The sequence below is a fragment of the Daphnia pulex genome, chromosome 8 (genome assembly GCF_021134715.1).
Source record: "Daphnia pulex isolate KAP4 chromosome 8, ASM2113471v1".
Classification (NCBI taxonomy): domain Eukaryota; kingdom Metazoa; phylum Arthropoda; class Branchiopoda; order Diplostraca; family Daphniidae; genus Daphnia; species Daphnia pulex.
Genome location: NC_060024.1, coordinates 1,614,804 through 1,635,048, shown reverse-complemented (window position 1 = coordinate 1,635,048; position 20,245 = coordinate 1,614,804). Strand labels below are relative to the sequence as shown.

Here is a 20,245-nt window from a genome sequence, read left to right as displayed (position 1 = left end):
ATCATGAATTCTTAAATAACATATTTTAATGCAGATAATGTATGTTCAGTAAATGCAGGAACAAATGAATGGACCCAAAAATTAAATGACCTACTTATGTATAAGAAAAATTTAGACACCAGCATTCAAGATCTGAATACCAGATTCCCAGAACTTACAAAGATATCAAATGAATTGCAAAATATGTCTGATAATGTAAAATTAAAGGCTTACCAATCAATAAATTAAGATAAGGCAACTGATCCAGATGTATTTCACATTTTCCCACTTAAATATCAATGATAACATAGACTTGATGCAAATTTGGTTCATCATGAACTTGCATGTTAGAGTAAGTGATAGCCTTAACTTCTGTTCCCTGAGGGTGCTTCTTCAAATCAAAAGTTTCTCCATAGCCAGTTGCCACAATTTTGAAGTTGACGCGATCAAATTCTGTGATTTTCACTTTCTACACAGAAAATTTTGAATAGAATAAATCAATAGTTTAATCATGTGGAAGGTTGACTTTACCCTAGCAATAAAGAATGGCTCTGCACTAAAAAGGAAAAGGAACTCATCAAGTAGATGAAACAACAATGATTGAATATCCTCTCCTTGAGCTTCAATTTCATGCTTCTCCAAGATTTCCACTTTATCAATTTCAGTCATGTACCCAAACTAAAAATAAAATCAGTGAAAAGGAGCAAATATACAATAATGGTAGTAGGTAATATGGATATGTGGCAATCTAGTATTACCATGGCCTGAGTACATTGTTCAAAGGCTTCTTCCAAGGAATCCCCCCAAGCATGAAGCCTATTAAAAGTAAAACATTTAGCCAACAGAAAAAAAGAATAATTGAACAATCTTACTGAACATCAGCGGTATGATCCAAATCTGAGGCAAATAAAGATTACAATTCAATTTTTTTTTTAAATCACTGTTCAAAATTAATCACTTTAAATCATGATTTTACTTACATTCATATTTCTCAACAGGAATCTTTTTTTCCTCTTCAGTTAGATCTGTCATTTCCAAAGGGAAGGGAGCAATCTTTTCAAATGTTTATCAAGTATAACTGCAAAAGTTGATGCCTGGATATTTTAGAAATTGAACAGAATATATTTAAGGAATCTAAATCATTTATCAAATTTCAACCAACTTCTTTAATCCTTTTACTTATATACATTAGTTTTGTAGTTAGGAAAGTGATTGTACTCTTTCATAAACACGTTTTTTTTTTTAAATTGAATGAACGTTAGCAGAAAGCAGACGTGATCAAAGTAGGTAAATAAAGCCACGGCCCACGAGTCAGTAAAAACTCGATTATAACGACATCTTCCTTCTGTCTGTGACAATAATGAAGGTTTTCTCTTATGCAACATTGACAGCCTTGTAGTGGAAATCTACTAGCACAACCATTCAAAAATGGTCATTTAAAATTTAAATTAGGTCACTGTTTAGTTAGGTCGGTTAAGGAGTTTAAACGTTTTTAAGGGAATGTCGTGGCAATACTGATATTTGAATTCAATCCACGATAGATGCCGCTGTAAAAGAAAGTTTTTTCACCGTCTTGCTAAGGTAGTTTAACCAAGAATGTACGTTTACTTTATGGTTTAACATCAGAAATACGTACAACGTAAAAAAAATGATTTCGCTTTATATTTAATTTAACATGAACTTCCGCTGACCATCGCTACTTCGCTAGTTCCGGCCTTCCGGGTACAGAATCTTACTTGCTTTACCGCTAGATGTCTTCCTGTCAGTGAGTCCACTGGCACAGAGCTCGAACTTTTCCCAGTATTATATCTTCTCGACTCGTTCACTATCGGTGAACTACGGTAGCGACAGTCACCTACTAGTATAGTTGACTAGTTGGACTTGTGAATTAACGTCAGAGATAAAGGCGAATCTATTTGGTTGTCATTTCCACATATAACCAACGGTTGGTGGTCGTCATTGATGCATATTTTAGGTATGAGTGCTACAGTTAATAATCGTTAGTTAAAATGTTACAAGTTTTTCTGTTTTTCTCCTAATCAAGTCTTAACGGAGAGGACGTATTTTCGTCTTATTTCTCTTTACATCCGCCATTGACTGTTTGTATCCATTCGCCGTTGGTTTTTCTACTTCAATGTGCTCAGGCATCATTCAGGTAACAAATTTGATTGGGGATGTATTTTATTTTACCAGTTATTTATAAGTACTTTTTTTTACCAACCTAAATTATGTTCAAGTTCAAGAAGCCTTTGTAGTTCTAGTTGTTAGGTAACGTTTTGTGTGTCTTTGAAACGTATGAAATGGTGAACTCCACCCTTGCTTTAAACTTGCATTTGTCTTCAACATCAGAATAGCGTGAACTACTTGGGGAAATAGATTTTAGAAATTTGACACTTAGACATCTTCTACTTTTATCAATGAGAATCACATATTTCTCATGGTCCATATTCAACTAGGTTTCCTTTGTATTTGTGTTTCGGTCTATAACTATGCACTTTGGTTAATTCTAAAAGTGTGTAGTCTAAAAAGTAGACTACTTCATTTTTCATTACATGCAGAATAAGATTAAAGCTCCAATGCAAAACTTTTCTAGTTTGACCCAAGTAAAATATTATTTATAATTGGCTCTTGGGAAATTTGCCAAAACGTTCCAATCGTTTCCAGGCGAGCCGCAGTATTGCGCGTTGGCCAGCAAGTGGCCAAAATAAGTACGCACTTCATTCTCGTGACTTTTCGCCTGCGAAAGACGAGTTATTTTTAGTTGACGTGTCTTTCAACTGAAAAATAAGCTTCACGAAAAATTTGCTTCCCCGATTCTGGGCCAGCCTTTGACTGTTTACAAAACACTTGTGTGTACGTTACGGCAATCGGCAAACAAGGAAATCCAGTTTTCTTTTTTAGTTAAACTTGAAACGGTGAATAGGTGACATTGAAGCTAATACGTGTAGAATTATTCGAGGTTAGTAGGTCAAGCTCTATACCCCAGTTTGAAGCACTGAAGGTTTCCCTTCATTTAGTTCGAAGATGCGAGCTCTAGTGGAAAGGGCGATTGAACAGACTTAGTTATTTTCCCTAGTAATTATTTTGCCGTTTTCGTAGAGGTTGGTTGTTCACTTGTTATCATATAGATTTCGTGTGATCTAATAAGAAGTTTCGTTACCAACATTTCTAAATCATTTTTGTCTCTCCATTTAGCGTTGCCAGGAGTGGCGGCACCGATACCTGGTAGCTCATTTGGGCAGCGAAGATTATTGCCAAGCTCAGCATGAAATGCAACTCGTCATGAACCGATAAATAGTTTCAACCAATTGCAATCGCCATCAGAACATTGTGTGAATCAATCAGGAGACGGTAGTGTGTGGAATTATAATTGTGAGGTTGTTGTCAGCGACAAGACTCACCGAGGAGAGAGTCTTGAGTGCATTCGAGTACACTTCTTTTTCCTTTCCCCACCACTACAGCAATCTGGCGTCACTGGGCCGATTCGAAAGATTCTTCCGGTCCGGTTTCCGGTTCCTCCGACGACGACCATCAGCAGCCTTGAGGGCTGAAGGCTGGTGCACCAAGGGGCAACCACCATAACAACCATCATAATCGTTTGGATCCTGTCGACACATCATCCACACTTGTCCGGAGGAATCTCTAGTGACAGCAGCCCTCCCACAAGTTAGCACCGCATTAGCAGTTTCCATTTTTTTTTTTTTTTGGGCCGACTTGATTGATCGACCTTAGTGCCATCAACCAATTGTGAAACGTTGAGCAATTCTTTTTGCATATTAAAGAAAGAAAAGAAACAGATTTATCTATTTTTCTACGAAAATATTTTTGTCGAATAAGTGTCCGTGTAATATCAGCTATTCAGTGGTTTTTGTGCGACGGAATGCATCCAGAGCCCTGTTCTGTCGATTCAGTGTACCCAATCCAATCTGGCTCGCGTTCTCACTATCCCAACAAAAGGAGGGTGAATGAAATTTTGACCGACAAAGAAGGCGATTGCAAGCCAGCGATGAACACCATGAGGCAGAAGATTATCCGACCAGCTCCTTCTGAAATCTCCTACAAGGAAATGCGCTTCCTCATCACCGACCGTCCCACCGACCAGACTATAACGAATTTTATTGAAGTATGTCCGACTTACGTTTCTTTTTACACGCGACTAATGCGACTTTTAGTTATTATGAGAAAAAGGAGCTTAAAATTCCACAAAAATTATTTAATCAATGTGTATGAAGTCATCTTTTGATGTGAGTCAGTAATGGGATTTCACAATCAATAGGTGATATCGAGATATTTAAGTCGATAGGAAAAGTTTGTCAATAACTGACTTATCAATAACGACTAAGGAATGTAGGAATTCAGCATGACGCAAAATTATGGCTTCCACAATGTTAGATTTCATCATTCTATTGCAACTCAAATTTCATCATTTGCAAGTGATGTGCTGATCAAGTAATCAGCGGATAAGGAACCATTAAAATTTATTTGCATCGTAAAAATGACGTAAAACGCAATTAGCGCTTATAATTAATTACTCTTTGTCGAAGGGGAATCTTTGCTAGTTTCGAATGTATTTTAGATTGCTAGGATAGCTGCAATTTTAATAAAGTGTTTATTTTATTGCACATTTCCAAGGAATTAAAAAAGCACAATGTCATGGATGTAGTGCGAGTATGCGAACCGACATACAAAATCGAAGAACTGCGTAAGGAAGGCATCGAGGTAACGGATTTGGTTTTCGATGACGGCACTTTTCCTCCGTCAGAAATTGTTGACCACTGGTTCGACCTTCTCCGGAGAAGGTGAGTAGAACAAATATTTTTCATTAGCCTACTATTGTTTTGTTTTGTTTTTGCCTTTTTTTAATCCAATGGCCAATTCGGTTGTCGTTTTGTTCTCTCAAAGATTTGGTAGTGATCCATCATCGTGTGTGGCCGTCCATTGCGTGGCCGGTTTAGGAAGAGCGCCCGTTTTGGTGGCTTTAGCCCTAATCGAACTTGGGATGAAGTACGAGGATGCCGTCGAACTAATCCGAGAGTACGTCTTTTCTTAAATTACCAGCAAGACAAAATGTAATCTGAACTTGTAAAACAAAAATAGGAAACGTCGCGGTGCCATCAATTCTAAGCAACTAGCCTACCTAGAAAAGTATCGTCCCAAATCGCGTCTGAAATTTCGCAATGGACACGCAAAGAACGGTTGCTGCATACAGTGATCTGCCAATGAACATGAGTGACGTTAACGCTGGAAATCGGTTTCTATATTTTATGGCAAAGCCCAGTCAATATATCGATAATCTTACTCGACACCATGAAATAATGAATGCGGTGTATGCTATACCCCCTTGCTTCTCTCCCCTCCCTCCCCCCTTAAATTTATGAACACTTACCTTTGCTTACTGTACGACAATTAGTTAATCTTCAGAGATTCCCGGTTGTATTTGTTTCAAAATTCACGTTCGTGGATTAGCACCTTTCAGTTTTGAAAATGCACGAAAGGCTCTGCACGGGGTCTTTTGTCCTTATTTTTGGGTGTAATTCAACTTGATTTTCTCTGTTTCTTCTAATCGGGCTTTTTTTTTCTCTCTTTTCGTCTACACTCCCCCCAAAACGGTTGGCTCCGGCTGGCTCTTTTTTGGTCTGACTCTTCTTGTAATGCTATCTCTTTATTCTTGCTCGACTTTTCTCCCTCCCCGATGTAATTTTTACATTAGATTTGTGGATCTCTCGTCTCCATTTTACGTTATTTTCACACACTATCATTTCTTCTTCACACAATGCTTACCATCTTGAGTGATCTAATTGTTTTGCTTAGTATCACTCTGTTTGGATGTTCCCATGAAATATAATGAGTTGGAAGGCGCACGCCAGGCCGCGAAAATTCTTTGGTCATCGGTTTCTCATCATGTCTTCGTGGAAACCTTTACTCGAAATGAGTACAGCGGCGTGTGCCGTGTGTGCTGCGCTGTCCAATGTGGGATGGCAAAATACACTCGCTTCAAGCGTCAGAAAAAAAAAATCTCTCTCTCGTTACATTCATTTGAATTCGAGCAAACTCGAGTTTCCGCAATGGTTATTCAGATTTCATAGCAGAATTTTGAGTTGTTGACGACCAGAAACCACGTGAAATGTGAGCTAACACTAGGCTAGTACTTTGACATTCGTAATCTTGCATTCTAAACCAAGTCATTCAAGTACAATGTAACTTTTTTGGGTGTACTCTTAAAATTGTTCGATTATACTAGCACAGAACAGACGATTTGGCGTAATATTATACAAGTTCCAAAGCTTTTATTAGGATGGAGCATATGGACTTTATTGGCTTCGAAGCTTCATTCTAATTTCTAAGGGTTAGTAGTCTATATAATACGTCTGACTGGAATTATTTAAGATAGTCAATCGTTTGGCATGGTGTTTATGGTTTATTTATTCGCTTAGTATTTGGTTATCTCTCTTTGTCGCTGTGTCAGTAAGGCTTACACTTAAACTTTAGGTTTATAACTCGCTCTTCTTATAAACTTTTTTTTTAAACGTAACTCAATTTGCATCCGCTTAAGCACCCGGTAGAGCATTTTTTTTTCTAAATAATGACAAGATTCTATTAAGATTAGTTGTTTATTTTTGGATCATGGATTTTTAGTTGAGGTTCACAATGTCAAACTATTGAAAACTGGAATTACTAGGGGATGAAGGAAAGGTATTTCCGCTTCATGAATAAGTATTGGCCTCGATGAAGTGATTAAGGGTTGTGCGAACAAATAAGTGGATAACATTTTCATATTCAGTTCCGTCGACACGCTCCCCCCCCCCCTACGACTTACGCTTGGGTCTCTATCGGCGAATTGGAAGGTGATGAACGCGGGGAAATCCTTGCCTCCTGTGTCGTGGCTATCGGGACACTACGCGGTTTTCTAAAAAAATGTGTCAGGCAAAGATTTCCAATTTTGTAGTAGGTGTATGTGGAAGACTTTCGAAATGAACCGAACTAGAGAGAGAGAGAGAGTTTATTTACTTGTTGTCGTATCCGAAGTCATGACGACGAGCCCGCCTTTCTCGCAAACACTGGCACACATAATACAGGATGATGGCCACCGGAACGGCCACGGCCAAAATAGATCCGATGATGATGCCCGCTTGGAGAGCCTTGTACTCCGCTTCCGCTATTGACGGATTTTCAAAATGTGTCAAATTTCCGACTTATTCAGAAATGAAAATTTTAACTGAACTAGCATATTAAATATTCACTAAAATTGTCTTAAAATATTTGTTAGATGATCTAATTTCTAGAGGCGGGTGAATTTATGATTTACTAAACTTTCAATTTTTTTACTCATTTCGAGAGTAATTCACTTAACATAGCAAAGTTCTAATGCAACTTAAGCGCCAAGGTTAAGCTTTGGGTTTAAATTATTTCACTTGCTTTCTTAAATGATCAATGTATTTTGCCATTCGGTAAGATGAAGATGAGGAATTATTAATACATACTGAAAAGGGAGGGCTATTGCAAATAAACGACTGTCAATCAATATGCATGGGCGATCCGTATTTTAAGTAATAAGTACTTTTAAACGTGATGGGTCAGGTATACTTATCCATAATCTGTTTTTTTTTCTTCACTAGCTATCATTTTTGTTTTTTAATTGATTTTTAGAAAAATACGCATCTGTATTTCTTTGGTTTAGAAGTGTGGCATTATAAGGGGAGTGATTGCTGCGGCTGAGTTTGATTCGTGGTTTTTTTTTACACCTCGGTATTTCGGTGGTTAATTTCGACATCGGTGTCGTCGTCTATGAAATCTATGACCGGGGCGCCTCTGATGGGCTCGTGCGTGTAATAAATGCCGTCGTAGCGCTGACGGTTCTTTGACCCGTTGCTGGCGATGCTGGCCGGAGCGTGTACTGATGCTGCCCGGTCCCGGCTTCCGTGGCTGCTGTTGGACGTGCTTTCGGTGGGGCTGGCCTTACTGCCGCTCAGATTGCTACTCACGGGACTGTGGGTGCTGGCCCGGTCGAACGTCGAAGACCCCGTCGAATCGGATTTGATTCCCTGATCGGGCGGCGAAGATCGAACCAAATCCATGTGAGTCACAGAGCCGATTCCCGAGCTGAACGGACTACTGCTCACGTCCGCTTTCTTCCAATCAGGTTCTACGTGAGCGTGGGCGCTTTTAGCGGAAGTCGGGCCGGGACCGTGGCTGGCAGACTCGTTCAGCGAATGGCGAGAGGTGGTCAACATTTTGAGAGTCTTGTTCTCCAAGCCTTTCTTGTGATTACGGCGCTGTCGTTGGCAGCAGCAGTAGGCCAGGATCATTAGCGGAACCAGCACAGCCAGCACAATACCGGCGATGATGCCGGCCTTTTCGGCCGCATACTCCTTTTCGGCTAATCACACACACAGTAGGAAAGGATCGGACTTAAGCGAGGTGGCAAACAGCAAAAATAACAGGATTCCTATTCGTTCCCTAACTATTAGCTGCTATTATGGGCTATTGGGCAATTTTTGTCAGACGAATCTTAATCTTAAATTACGGACGACTTATTAAAAAAGATAATGTTGTAACCCTAGAGCTGCAGTATCCACTAGAAAGTTAACTAACAACAAAGAAAACTTACGTATGCATTGGGCGTCTCCCCATAGGGCCCAGTTCCATTCGGCCGAAGCGTAACACCAGCGACGATCCTCTCCAGTCAAAACGTAGCCGGGATCGCAGTCGAACTTGACAAAAGTACCAGGGGTGTAGGCAAAAGTGCTTTTGCGGCCGTTTTTAGGAGCCGGCAATGCACCACAGGAAATGACTACAAACCAAAACGATTATTTCTTAAAGCCTGTTAAATTCACAATAAATAAATTTAAAAGAAAAACCATTACCTATCTTCAGGTTATTAGACTTGATGTTAACGATTTCGTCCAGGTAGTATCTAACAAGGAAAATGATTGAAAGTTAGAAAAATGAAATCATCACACCTCGACAGAATTGAACTGCTTAAAAGCTATAGTTAAACTTACTTGGCATAAGTGGCATACTGTCGGTTCAGTGAGACTGCGTAATCGTAATAACATTGATAGGAGGTACCGCAGGTTTGCTCGATTTGTGTTGAATTGAGGCTAGTGCTATACAATGAAATGGAGAAAAAATAAACATTAGAAAGTGCTAAAAAGAAATAACTCAGCGGTTTAATTGTTTACTTACTAGTTAACTGGTAAAAGAGGCTTGACATCATAAATGGGCTGGAATGTAGCATCGTAGAAAAAGTTAGACGAGCGACCGTTTTCGTGGTAAAACAAACTTTTGCCCTTGTACGGATCGGATTTGTCATCCACAGCCCCTGAAGACATTTATTAAAATTAGAATTTCTGATCATCGCAAATAAAATGTAAATTTTAATTTTTAAAATGACTTACATTTCATTCCAAATGAATTGTGAAGACTTTCCAGATTGTTGATGTCAAGCGATGGGCCGGGAGTCCCGTCTGGTAGCGTGAAATCATCGTAAAGATCGGTGGACCAATTGCCAAAAAGTCCTCTAGTTTGGTTCTGAATCATTTTCAAATTGTTATTTTTGAATCTAAATTTCACACATTTATGTTTGACATGACAAACTACTTACCATGTAACTGAGTGGAAGGTAGACGCGGGCCGACATATGGCGGTTGTTTTCGACAACTTCAAGTCCGGCACCTGACTGGAACATGATGATCACGTGACTTTGGTTCAAGATCGACGTAGGAGTATAGACCGTAACACCTATACAGATTGTATGGAAATTCTAACCGTTAGGCACACTCTACAACACTACCGTCTGTCGTAAAACTCTATTCGCTTTATACCTTTGAAGTTCTGGACGTGTCGGCTGAACGTATCGAAGTAGACGTAACGCTGATCGACAATCACATCTAAACGATACCGCCATTGAGCGTAAGAAGGACGAATACGAACTTCTACGACCACTGAGGTGTTCTCCTGAGCTGCATACAAAAATTGAAAAGTCCACCATTAAAACTAAATCAAATTTCAAATGTATTTTATTTTGTGTGTGTGTTTTATTCTGCTTACCGGCAACTGCTGTCAGAACTGTGGCACGCGCAGTGCCGTAAATGTTATTGGGAATGGCTTCAAAACGGGCCTGAATATCGAGCTTGTGACGGACAGTGTCAGCGCGGACTAGTACGAATTCGCCTTTCCCGTTAAAAGTGTAGGTCATGTTGTCAAACGTGTAGAAGTGAGGATCTCCAAAAACGGCAGCTGTTGGAGTGAAAATTTAAGAAATTTGTTTTGACCATATTCTTCTAACTCATTCAAATAATCTTGAAACAAACCTGCGCCAGGTGGTTGATAGCCGACGCAATCTTGCGAGGCTCGGCGTTCGAATCGGAAGATTTCACAGTCCTCGCTACTTTCATCTTGCCAGAGACAGCAGGTGTAAAATGGTACAACGTCCATTTGCCAATGCGAAAGACTGGGGACCTTCATTTAAAAAAATTAATGACAACGGTTTTGGGTTGATTGTTTAACACTCAAAATTCGTACTTTTCCGGCTTCATTCCAAGGCATCAAACCCAAGTTGTGTGACCTGCCGGGATTTCCACCCCACTTGTTGTCGGACGTCATCATGAGCAGACCATCTTTGTCGTAACAACACTGCTGGCCGGCACCATCGCGACTTTAATTAAAACGATAATTACACAGTTAAATCAAACCGTAAAATAAAATAAATCAAACCATAAAATTGCTATATGTACGGGGTTTTCATCATATTACCTGGAGAGCCCTGATCGGTAGCACATAATGGCGCCGTGATGGTACTCGCACTTGGCGTTGCCGTAACGATCACACTCGAAATCGGGGACGTAACGCCCTTTGTCAGAGGCGGCCTGATGCATCATGCAGGGGCAGATGGGCAATTCGTAAGTGAACGGCCGCATCTGCCGGTCGTAATCGATCCAGTTGTTGCACTTTTCGTGAGCCCATTTGTCTCCGTCGAATCGCTTCCATTGAGGACTCATGTACCAGCCAAGAGGAATCGGTCGGCTCCACAAGATTCTGCATCAACATCAAAATGTATTATTAGGTGAAAACATTTGATGGTATGTCGTATTGAGTGAATGCGTCAATACTTACGGACTCATTCCAACTTTGGGGTCGTATGTAGTCAAATTGATTTGAATGAAGCCGAAAGTGTACTGACGGTGACTAGGGCCGTTGTCGCGATTCAAATAGTCGGAATGGTAAAGTTTGGTGTCGCCGTTGTTGACCACGCCGTCTAGCAGCATGTCGATGTACTCCAGTTTGGGGGTAACCGTGTCTTCGCGGTAACCCCAGACGGAGATGCGGACCTTGGCGCTTTCGTCGACCGTCAAGTTGGTCTTGTCCCAGCGCAGTCGAAGCTCAGATGGACTCAATTCCTGGAAGTTTTCCGTTTGAAACCAGACCATCTCCGGGGCCGTTTGAGGAGATTCTATCAAACGAAATGTATAAAATATAATTTTTTCGTTTGAATGATGAAATCGATGAAATAAGAAAAATTGAATTTGAGTTCCGTACCGACATAGAAACGTCCTTTCCAGTTGAAGTTGCCTCCGTCGATGGAGATGGTCAAATCGACATAGCCGGTGGCATAGACGCGGGGCATAATACAAACGGCTCGATTCTGATCGATGTACTTTCCAACGACATCTTGCGTATCAAAACGACAGATGATTCGTCGATCGGGGCTGAAACATGGTCCTGTCACGTTGACCATCATACCGCCCATCATGTTGCCACTTTCAGGGGCAAACACAAGAGGCTGTGACGTGTAGACAGCTGGAAAAAAAAATTAATGAATAAAGATGAATACAAATCAATTTAGAAGCAGATTATAATTAAAAAACGCACTTTCATCATCAAAGCAGTTGCCACTGATGACACGTTCGTCGATACGAAAGACGTGACGGCCAGGTATTTGATTAGCGTAACCCTTGTACGTCAGATCACGAATTCTCATGTCTTGCGAGTAAGGCCTATATTCGTAAGCTCTGGTGCCGTTTCCTGCGTTGAAGCCAACCTGTATAAATAATGGTTATTAATTAGATAATACCGGAAAAATTGAGTCACGCAAACTGCCACGAAAGAAAGGTCTTACAAATGCTGGAACTCCTCCCTGTCCACTATTGGTATCTCCTCCAGCTTCGGCGTGCGTTGTCCAGCCCAGATGAGCGTAATTAAACATGGCATAAGTACGGACTTCATCAGTCACTATGACGATCTGGAAGGTGTTTGTCTGTAAAAGGTTTAGCATCCAAAAATTGCGAAATAAGTACAAATGAATCAAAATACATTTAAATGAGAAATGAATATACGTACAGTTTCCAATGCGTTAAATCCACCCACGAAACTGACGTTTTTCCACGTTGCAATTATGGCGTGTTTTGGGAAGAAGTTTTCTGCCCCGACGATGGCTTCGCGAATGTCCCATTTGATTCTCTCTCGCATTTTGACACCTGCTTCATCGTATCGAGCCGGCAAGTCACGCTCAAGTCTACAATTTAATTGAATTATTGAGTTACTATTTCATTTTCTGGCGTTTGTTCAAACAAATGTCATAAGTAGCCGGTTCATACCGGAAATATACACCAGTTGCCCTTTTATCTTGGTCACTCTCCTTCATTCTACCAATACGGCAGCGGCTGTAAAATGGACTGATAAACGACGGATCGTTATCGGCTGGCCAAGTTTGAACTGGGAACTGCAATGGTGGCAACGGAGACGACCCCATGGAGTCGCTGAAACCGAGGAAACCGTGTATGGAAAGCTAAACGACCAACAAAACATAATTAGTTTGACATTTTGATCACCACAACTATTCCTGCAAAGCTTTGAACCAATGAACGAATAACCTACCCATGTGTAATTAAAACCGAAACCAAAGAAAGGCAGCAAGAAGTTGAGTTGTTTCTGAACTTGAGCGCTGTTGTCGTTGATTTCGGTGACGAGATCTCCGTTTTTCCTCTCCGCATCCTTGTCGTAAAACGGATACATTTTCTCTTTGCGGATTTCATCCAATTCCTCTTTTTTCAAATCGTACGACTGTCGCGGTTGATAGGCGGGGTCATTCATCTGGAGCTGCCTCTCGACGCGGGGAGGAGCCACTCTGGAGTTGACGGGATCTTCATAATTCAAAACGGATTCATTTTATCATTGCATTTTGAACCGGTAGAGCATTAGTGATAACAGTCGGCCAGTAATTTCCAAATTGTAAATGGTAAACAAAATACGGTACAAAACATTTGATGATCGCAGGAAGTAGGACGCAATCTCTTATTACACCCGAAGAAAACGCGTAGGTTCACGCGCTTGCGTTATCTATGAGCAACAATTATCAGTTGGACGTGTGTGTATATTACGACGTGACACGGTCAGAGCTGTAAACCGTTTCCATGCCAACATTATCTGTTGATATCTCTGAGTCAATGGCGTTGTTGGTCAATGTGTCGGTTGAACTGAGGCAGTTTGAACTATGCAAATACATGACTGTATCTATCATCCAACACCTATTTCCCAAGTTTAAACACCCCTCACTTGCTTGGATGATGCAATCACTGAAACAAAAGCAACGTTCTTTTGTCGTATGAAAATTATTCGTAAAATTCTTATTACGCTTGTATAATTGAACACTTAATTCAAATATATTACTTCGATAATTGACTGAAAGCAATTTCAAATAACCGCAAAAACAATGAACCTAACTATTTTTCGACCTCAAAATATTTTAGAGATTGTCCATTTTTATCTATATCTGTTACTAGGTTTGGGTGTGGTCAAACGTGTTTCTTAATTTCTGTAGCTTGAGATTGAATAAGTTTTGACTAAAGAAATTGAGTTGAAACCAGCAGTAAAGCAAAATATCACCAATTAAAAATTCTATGCAATTTAGCCATAAAAATGTAATTGAATTTTTCCAATGTAAGAAAATATTTTTGCGTTCTTCAATTGCCCATTTCATTTTTTGGGCGTGAAATGTCCAAAAAAATAAATAAATAGAAAAACATATATGAACGTCGATTTACCGTAATGATTAATTGCGTCGTTGATGTCGAAATCGTCATCTTGAAGAAGTTCCGTTGTGCCTCCTGCCTCTATCGTCGTGAAGAATACGACAATGAACACCAAAGCCCCGAAAAGCTTTAGATGTTTCATGGTGTTTTTCAAAATGATTTAAAAAAATTTCACCACACTCCTTTTCTCTTCAGTGTTTTTAGTCTTTAGCGGGCCAAATAACTACTTAAAATTACACTCAATTCCAGTGTTAAATATATAAAAACGGATCCACCTCTTTACTCAAGAAAGGTTGATTTACCTATGCCGTTGGCGTCCTTGCTGTGCGCGTTTTAAAATGACCGTTAACTTGTCTTATCAATTATCACTGATGTGCTTATCAGTATCTTCCGCTTTCACTCTTCTATAATAGCTTTCTACTCCCATCTTCCTTTAAAACAGCTCGAAATGCTGCAGGTCCAAAAGCAGGCTATGGATGGGGTGTCGTTTTTGCTTTCTATCCTCATATAAAGGAATAAATGAACAATTATTTGAACATAAATCAAACATGGATTAAATAAATTTACACAGCAGCGACTGAATACTTAACTTAAAATACTACAAAAGGGCCAGGACTTTAATGCACCGTTTATTTTTAAGTATTTTCTGAAATTTCAGTAGGCACAAATTTCATTTTATTAATCAAGTGTTTGAAATATGAACAGGAATTTTAAAAAATCACTATTTTAACTGCGATCAAACACATCTAACACAGATAAAACGCAAATTAATCGATTAAGAATTGATGAAATATAGCCTATGGACGTAAATGACAAGCTAGGCATAAAATATGAAATAGCAATTGTTGAATAAATTTTTAACAACATTACAAACAATTATAAAAAAAAGGTGAATCCAACAGGAATGCGGAAATCAAGTCGGATCTCCATCTCTGATGTTCTGGAGCCCTATTTACTATGCTTAATCAGTGCATAATTTGCGTCATCATTTCCCCTTTCCCCGCAACGATTGTAAACGAAACAAAATCATCGTGTATTTGCCGATACGAATTGCAGACCAGACTTTCGTCGACCTACACTGGATGCTCCTTGTGCATTTAAATTGGCATTCCGGATAGTTAGCCGTATAGTCACCGGAGTGCTTCCAGTTTGCCTCCAGCACTGTTTGTATTCCACTCGTCCGACCATTAGACCCAATTATTGTTTTCCTTCACTGATATGATTTAGCCACGCATATGGCGTTTCGGCAGGCTGAATTCTACCGGCGAGCAGGTGCGGTAGGACTGCTTGCCGACCTTTCATCCGATCCGTCTCCGCTAGTTATTGTGGTCACTCGTCCAGCAGTTGCAGTGGATGCAGCGGCCGTTGCCACATTGCAAGTGTCCATGATGTATGATTTATTAGGTTCAAATATTTTTTAATTCCTTTATACGTATACCGATAGAAAGCAAAACCATGCAGCACCCCATACATAGCAGGCCCTGCAATAGTAATGCACAGTGTATAAATTGGGGATTACGTCGTTATTTATTCGGCATTGGGGCGCGTTCGTATACAGTACCTACCAACGAAATTGGTACACTGTACCAATTTCGGCCGCTTTTAACTCGGTGTCTTATGGCGCTACGAGTCTTTAGTTTTTATTTTTTAATTAGCAACCTAGATGCTGTAATCTTAAGATTTTTGGAGGGGGTTCGAAACAACAAAAAATACGCCACACCTTTATGTACATTTCCCTACCCCCTGGAACTGGCGTCATGTGTACCATGTTATTAGTTATGAGGTTATCGTTCGTGGTACACTCACTTCCAAAAATAACTGGGCCAGGGAAAGCGCAAAACAACGCACCAATGTTGGCTTTAACCAAACTTCTCTTTTCTTACATTGAGAAAAATGTAACCCTTCTCTCTCGATTACAAACAACAAAGGCTGTACACCACTGTGGCCAACTTAGGTGCGTTGTTTTGCGCTTTCCCTGGCCCAGTTATTTTTGGAAGTGAGTGTACATCCGTTTCTGAATCCTGTCTGGAATATTGGTAGTAGGGGAGACCGGGGCTATGTGGGACATTTTTTTTCTTTTGGCTGCCATTTTAATAAAACTAAGAATTATGAAAAAAATAAAAGTATAGGGGTGATTCCCTGGCATTTATTAACATTAGGTTATTTTTTTAATTTTTTTCGTTGAATCATTCAATAGTTATATGATGAAATGCCAACATGAAAAAATGCCGAAAAACAAAAAATTTAGGGTTAAACGGAACAGAGCCGGGGGAAAAATGGAACATCAATTTTCTCTGCAATGGCTTAATTATATTTATTAAATAATGCACTGCTGAAAAGGAAATTCATTTCCCTTTCAGAAGTGCTGTCTTTTTATTTATTTTGTAAAGTAGAAGTGGAGATACTATCAAAAAAGTCTTTTTGATAATTTTTCCTTTGTTGTTGTTGCCAGGGGGCGTTTTTCTGGAAATAACGTTGATCTGGCAATACCTGTTTTACCCCGTTTTCCATGTCCCGTTTAACCCGAACCGAAACAACATCAAATAAACTAAAATATATCATACTTAGGAACTCATTTTTTATAAAATATTAATATTATCTTAAACTAGGAAAAAACCCTATCAAACAGCTATCTGGGTTCTATAAAAATATAAAAAAAAATATTACGAAAATGAAAAACAAAACGTCGGAAATTTTTTTCCGATTCCCATTTTTTGGTTTTTCCCATACAACTCGACAAAAAATCAGAAATTCAGAAAAAAAACTTAATATCATAAATAAAACATCATTTAACATACGCTGTATGTATTTCGTAATTTTAAGACAAATTTTACATATAAAAATTGCCGTGTACATTTTAGCCCCGTGTCCCACATAGCCCCGGTCTCCCCTAGTTGATGTACCATTTTAGTCTATTGTTGATTATTCTTTCCATCAGTTTGCCCAGGCAAGACGAGGGATATTGGTCTGTAGGACTCTGGTAGGTTTGCTGGTTTATTTGGTTCGAGTATGGGGACTACAGCGGCGTTTTTCCAGTCCGGGGGTAGGTATACAGTGTTGAGTGAGATGTTCAGCAGTTTTAGTTGGGTGGTGCGATTGTTTTGATTCAGGTTTTTAAGCATTTCGTTGTGTATCCTGTCTCTACCCATGGCTTTGTTTCGTAGTCCTGTGAGGTTGGTCTCCAGTTCCGTGATTGATATTGGGGTGTTGAGTGGATGGCTTTCTTTATTTTACATTGCGTCTTGTATTTTTTGTTCGTACAGTTTGGTGCGGTCGTCTTTTCTGCCCTCTCGTTCAGTCGGGCAAAATTGCTCAAGCAGGATTTTTGATTTTTCTGATGGGTCCGTTGTCTGGTCTCCATTTGGTTTCGTTATTGGTGCGGTTGTTCGGGGGGGGGGGGGTTGATGGTTTGTTTGTCATTTGTTCGTCAAATCTCCAAAAAGCTGTAGTGTTTTTGTCCATTGATGCGATGTGGTTGCTCCACGCCTGGTTTTTTGCTGCCATAATTGTTCTTTTTTTGATTGCTTCTAATTTGTTAAGGTTGTTTTTCTCTGATGGGAGGAGGGTGGAGCGCCATAACTTGTAGGCCTTTCTTGCTTCTTTTTTCGTTTTCTTGCAGAGGGGTGTCTACCATGGTTTTCGGGTTCTTTGTTTATTCTTTTTGGTTTGAAGTGTTTGTTCGAGGCTTCAATGATTGCGTTGTAGAGTGATTGGTATGCTTCATTGGAGGTTTCTGCTGCTGTTAGGATTCCGGGTGTGGTTTTGCTCTCGATGTCTTCGTTCCATTCTTCCCATCGGTTCATGTTGAATTTCCAGTGTACGTTGGGTGTTTTGATTGGGGAGGAGCCGATGCTAAGACTGGTGATGACAGGGAGGTCGTCACTTTCCCATTATAGTCCTACGTTGATGTTGGTTAAATTTGCTAGGTCTGGGGAACTGAAGGTTAGGTCTATGGTGTAGCTCTCTTTTCCGTTTGGGTTTGGGCGTGTCCCGAGGTTTTTCGGGGTGCATAGGGTAATTCTTTCGTCGTCTAGAAGTATTTCTGCTATCTGCTTCCCGCAGCGGTTTTGTTCGTGGTCATCTTCCCATATTGCAGAGTGGGCGTTCAGATCACCTCCGATCACGTAGCTGTTGGTTGGTGTTGAGAATGTCTGTGATGTCTTGTTTGGTGTTCGCGTTCCCGTCTGGGCAGTATACCGATATGATGTCGATTGATTTGTTGTTTTTTAATTTTATAGTTGTTCCTACTGCTTCTACGTTTGGTGTCTGGGGGAGTATCATCGGAGCTCCTTGGATGGATTTCTTCACTAGGATCGCTACTCCTCCGCCGTGGGTATTTCGGTTTAGGTAAAAGGTGTTAAATAAATTAAAATAATAAAAGGGGGTCAATTTTCTCTTGGATGTCCTGGACGGTGATTTCCAGGGTTTCGAGTCTAGCGGTAGTTTGAGGGTGGTGTACTGAGATGGCTTCAATTTGTGATCTCAGTTTCGCGACTTCCTTCTTTAGGTCATCCATTTCTTGATCGGGGTTGGCGGTAGAGTGCATTCTGGGTAGTTGGGGTGGCCTCGCCGGTTCAGGGTTGCTTAGTAGTTTGCTCGTTTCTGCAATTGAGATTCTGTTTTCGTATGCGAATTTTATTATTTGTTGTCTGTTGTTGTACTTTGGGCAATCGAGGGTTCCAGCTGCATGTCCTGGTTTGACGCATGTAGGGCATTTTGGTGGAGTTTTGCAGGGGTCTGATGGTGGGTGGGTTTGTGAGCATTGTTTGCAGATGGGGGGGGGGGGGGGTTTGTGCAGGTTTCTTCTGGGTGTCCAAACGTCCAGCATTTACGGCACAGTGCTGGTCTTGGGATGAACTGTTTGACGGGGAAGATTTCGTGGGCCATGATGACTTCTCTGGGGAGTTGCGGGGTTGTAAAGAAGAGCGTGACTGTTTTCAGTGGGGTTCTGCTGCCATCTAGTGCTGGGGCCGTAAAACGTTGTACCTTCGGGACTCCTTAGTCAGCCAGTAGCCATAGGATGTCTTCTTCTGAATCTTGGGTGGGGACATTCCGGATCACTCCTCTGAGCGAGGCTTCAGACATGGCGAGATTGCATTTGATTTCAAATTGTTTCAGTACCTTAAGCTCCAGAAGTTTTCTTTTTTGTGATGATGAAGTTGGGTATACGTTAAGGTATCCTTGATGTGTCCACTTTGTGCCCGCTTTGACTTGACCGATGGTGTCTGTTAGGGCGTTCATGAAGGCCAGTTTTTCGGTGATGCCTAGTAGTAGGAAGGATTTTTGCTTGCTGATGAGGTGGATGACGGTCGTTGCACCGCTGCATGGCTGGTCGCAGAGGTCTGAGTATCGGGGAATTCCAGGTCGTGGGCTGTGGTTGTCTTTGTTGGTTTTGCGTTTCACGGATGTTTCTTCAAATCCATTTGTGTAGTAACGTCGATGGTACTTGATTTTTCTGATTCACGCACTGGGTTGATTAGATTCATGATGCAGTGTTTAGCGTGGTAGGTTTGGGGGTTGGGATGGGTAGTATGAGATAGGGGGTATGGCACGGACCTGAGGTGAATTGTTTTGCGCACTATTTGGCACGACTTGTCACTATGAGATCTCAAAAGCGACTCCGTGCTTTAATTTGTTATTTTGTTAACGTTTAAGGGTATAAGAAAATTAAAAGACAAAAACGGCAAAATTTTCCGTCTCTGAACAAGTTTCTATGCCTGCCACTAGAGAGACTCTTCATTCGGGGAAAATTTTGCAGTTTTTTTTCTTTTTCTTTTTTTACACCCCTAAACTTAAACAAAAAAACAAATTGAATTACTGGTGTCTGTTTTAGATGACTGTCAAAAATGAAGAGAGAACGAGCAACCCCTGGTCCTCATCTGTCCGTTATGGCCGGCCCACACTTGGTTTCCGTTGCTCTTGGAAATGTCAGTGGATCTCAATCGCATATTTCGATCCCACCCTCTTCCTCTTCATTCCAGGAAGTTAGTGCCGCATCAGCTTCTGAAATCAGGCAAATTCTTTCTATCCGCCTGGATATTGTCTGGCATCGCTACGAAGAGCGAGGCTTTTCACCGCAAGTTGTCGAGTTGTTATTGACCAGCTCCCGTTCCGCTACAACAACTGCCTACCAGTCCACCTGGAACAATTGGATACGTTGGAACATGGAACGGGGTCACGATCCCTTGCAAAACTTTGACTGTTATTTTACAGTATCTCAATGACCAATTTCGGTC

General features: G+C 40.6%; 3 protein-coding genes across 9 annotated transcripts; 1 reads left to right on the top strand and 2 right to left on the bottom strand.

Moving 5' to 3' along the window:
* Positions 1-224: 224 nt before the first annotated feature.
* LOC124200725 (protein archease-like) lies at positions 225-1,734 on the bottom strand. 3 transcript variants are annotated; one of them, XM_046597033.1, is made up of 6 exons: positions 1,716-1,734; positions 960-1,073; positions 852-876; positions 738-795; positions 511-657; positions 225-448 (listed from the first exon to the last, which is right to left on the bottom strand). In XM_046597033.1, exons 2-6 carry the CDS (start codon positions 1,009-1,011, stop codon positions 269-271), a joined length of 462 nt encoding a protein of 153 aa, XP_046452989.1. In that variant the 5' UTR covers positions 1,012-1,073; positions 1,716-1,734; the 3' UTR covers positions 225-268. The 3 variants fall into 3 exon arrangements, with proteins under 3 accessions (XP_046452989.1, XP_046452988.1, XP_046452987.1); XM_046597032.1 differs by lacking the exon at positions 1,716-1,734 and adding an exon at positions 1,167-1,305; XM_046597031.1 differs by lacking the exon at positions 1,716-1,734 and adding an exon at positions 1,142-1,303.
* Positions 1,735-1,781: 47 nt separating this feature from the next.
* LOC124200724 (PRL-1 phosphatase-like) lies at positions 1,782-5,856 on the top strand. Of its 3 annotated transcripts, XM_046597028.1 has the most exons (7): positions 1,782-1,954; positions 2,024-2,134; positions 3,175-3,330; positions 3,441-4,102; positions 4,612-4,778; positions 4,882-5,013; positions 5,077-5,856. In XM_046597028.1, the coding sequence occupies exons 4-7, from the start codon at positions 3,860-3,862 to the stop codon at positions 5,189-5,191; spliced, it is 657 nt and encodes a 218-aa protein (XP_046452984.1). In that variant the 5' UTR covers positions 1,782-1,954; positions 2,024-2,134; positions 3,175-3,330; positions 3,441-3,859; the 3' UTR covers positions 5,192-5,856. The 3 variants fall into 3 exon arrangements, with proteins under 3 accessions (XP_046452984.1, XP_046452985.1, XP_046452986.1); XM_046597030.1 differs by lacking the exons at positions 1,782-1,954; positions 2,024-2,134 and adding an exon at positions 2,979-3,080; XM_046597029.1 differs by lacking the exons at positions 1,782-1,954; positions 2,024-2,134 and adding an exon at positions 2,803-2,938 and having other exon boundaries at positions 3,175-4,102.
* A 720-nt stretch (positions 5,857-6,576) lies between these two features.
* LOC124200722 (protein mesh-like) lies at positions 6,577-14,333 on the bottom strand. 3 transcript variants are annotated; one of them, XM_046597026.1, is made up of 21 exons: positions 14,022-14,332; positions 12,856-13,121; positions 12,576-12,766; positions 12,319-12,493; positions 12,098-12,235; positions 11,851-12,019; positions 11,518-11,778; positions 11,095-11,431; positions 10,735-11,016; positions 10,504-10,636; positions 10,293-10,440; positions 10,030-10,218; positions 9,804-9,941; positions 9,584-9,720; positions 9,378-9,510; positions 9,166-9,301; positions 8,982-9,086; positions 8,844-8,893; positions 8,588-8,770; positions 6,988-7,135; positions 6,577-6,886 (listed from the first exon to the last, which is right to left on the bottom strand). In XM_046597026.1, exons 1-21 carry the CDS (start codon positions 14,149-14,151, stop codon positions 6,793-6,795), a joined length of 3,543 nt encoding a protein of 1,180 aa, XP_046452982.1. In that variant the 5' UTR covers positions 14,152-14,332; the 3' UTR covers positions 6,577-6,792. The 3 variants fall into 3 exon arrangements, with proteins under 3 accessions (XP_046452982.1, XP_046452983.1, XP_046452981.1); XM_046597027.1 differs by having other exon boundaries at positions 6,991-7,135; XM_046597025.1 differs by lacking the exons at positions 6,577-6,886; positions 6,988-7,135 and adding an exon at positions 7,396-8,356 and having other exon boundaries at positions 14,022-14,333.
* Between the last annotated feature and the right edge of the window lie 5,912 nt (positions 14,334-20,245).

Coding starts and splice junctions, on each gene's coding strand:
- LOC124200725 (XM_046597033.1), bottom strand. CDS start 1,011: ATGACAGATCTAACTGAAGAGGAAAAAAAGATTCCTGTTGAGAAATAT. Junction 877..959: donor TCCTGTTGAGAAATATGAAT/GTAAGTAAAATC, acceptor TATTTGCCTCAG/ATTTGGATCATACCGCTGAT. Junction 449..510: donor AGCCATTCTTTATTGCTAGG/GTAAAGTCAACC, acceptor TTTTCTGTGTAG/AAAGTGAAAATCACAGAATT.
- LOC124200724 (XM_046597028.1), top strand. CDS start 3,860: ATGCATCCAGAGCCCTGTTCTGTCGATTCAGTGTACCCAATCCAATCT. Junction 4,779..4,881: donor TTCGACCTTCTCCGGAGAAG/GTGAGTAGAACA, acceptor GTTCTCTCAAAG/ATTTGGTAGTGATCCATCAT. Junction 5,014..5,076: donor GCCGTCGAACTAATCCGAGA/GTACGTCTTTTC, acceptor AAACAAAAATAG/GAAACGTCGCGGTGCCATCA.
- LOC124200722 (XM_046597025.1), bottom strand. CDS start 14,151: ATGAAACATCTAAAGCTTTTCGGGGCTTTGGTGTTCATTGTCGTATTC. Junction 13,122..14,021: donor CGACGCAATTAATCATTACG/GTAAATCGACGT, acceptor TGAATTATGAAG/ATCCCGTCAACTCCAGAGTG. Junction 9,942..10,029: donor AGTTCTGACAGCAGTTGCCG/GTAAGCAGAATA, acceptor TTTTGTATGCAG/CTCAGGAGAACACCTCAGTG.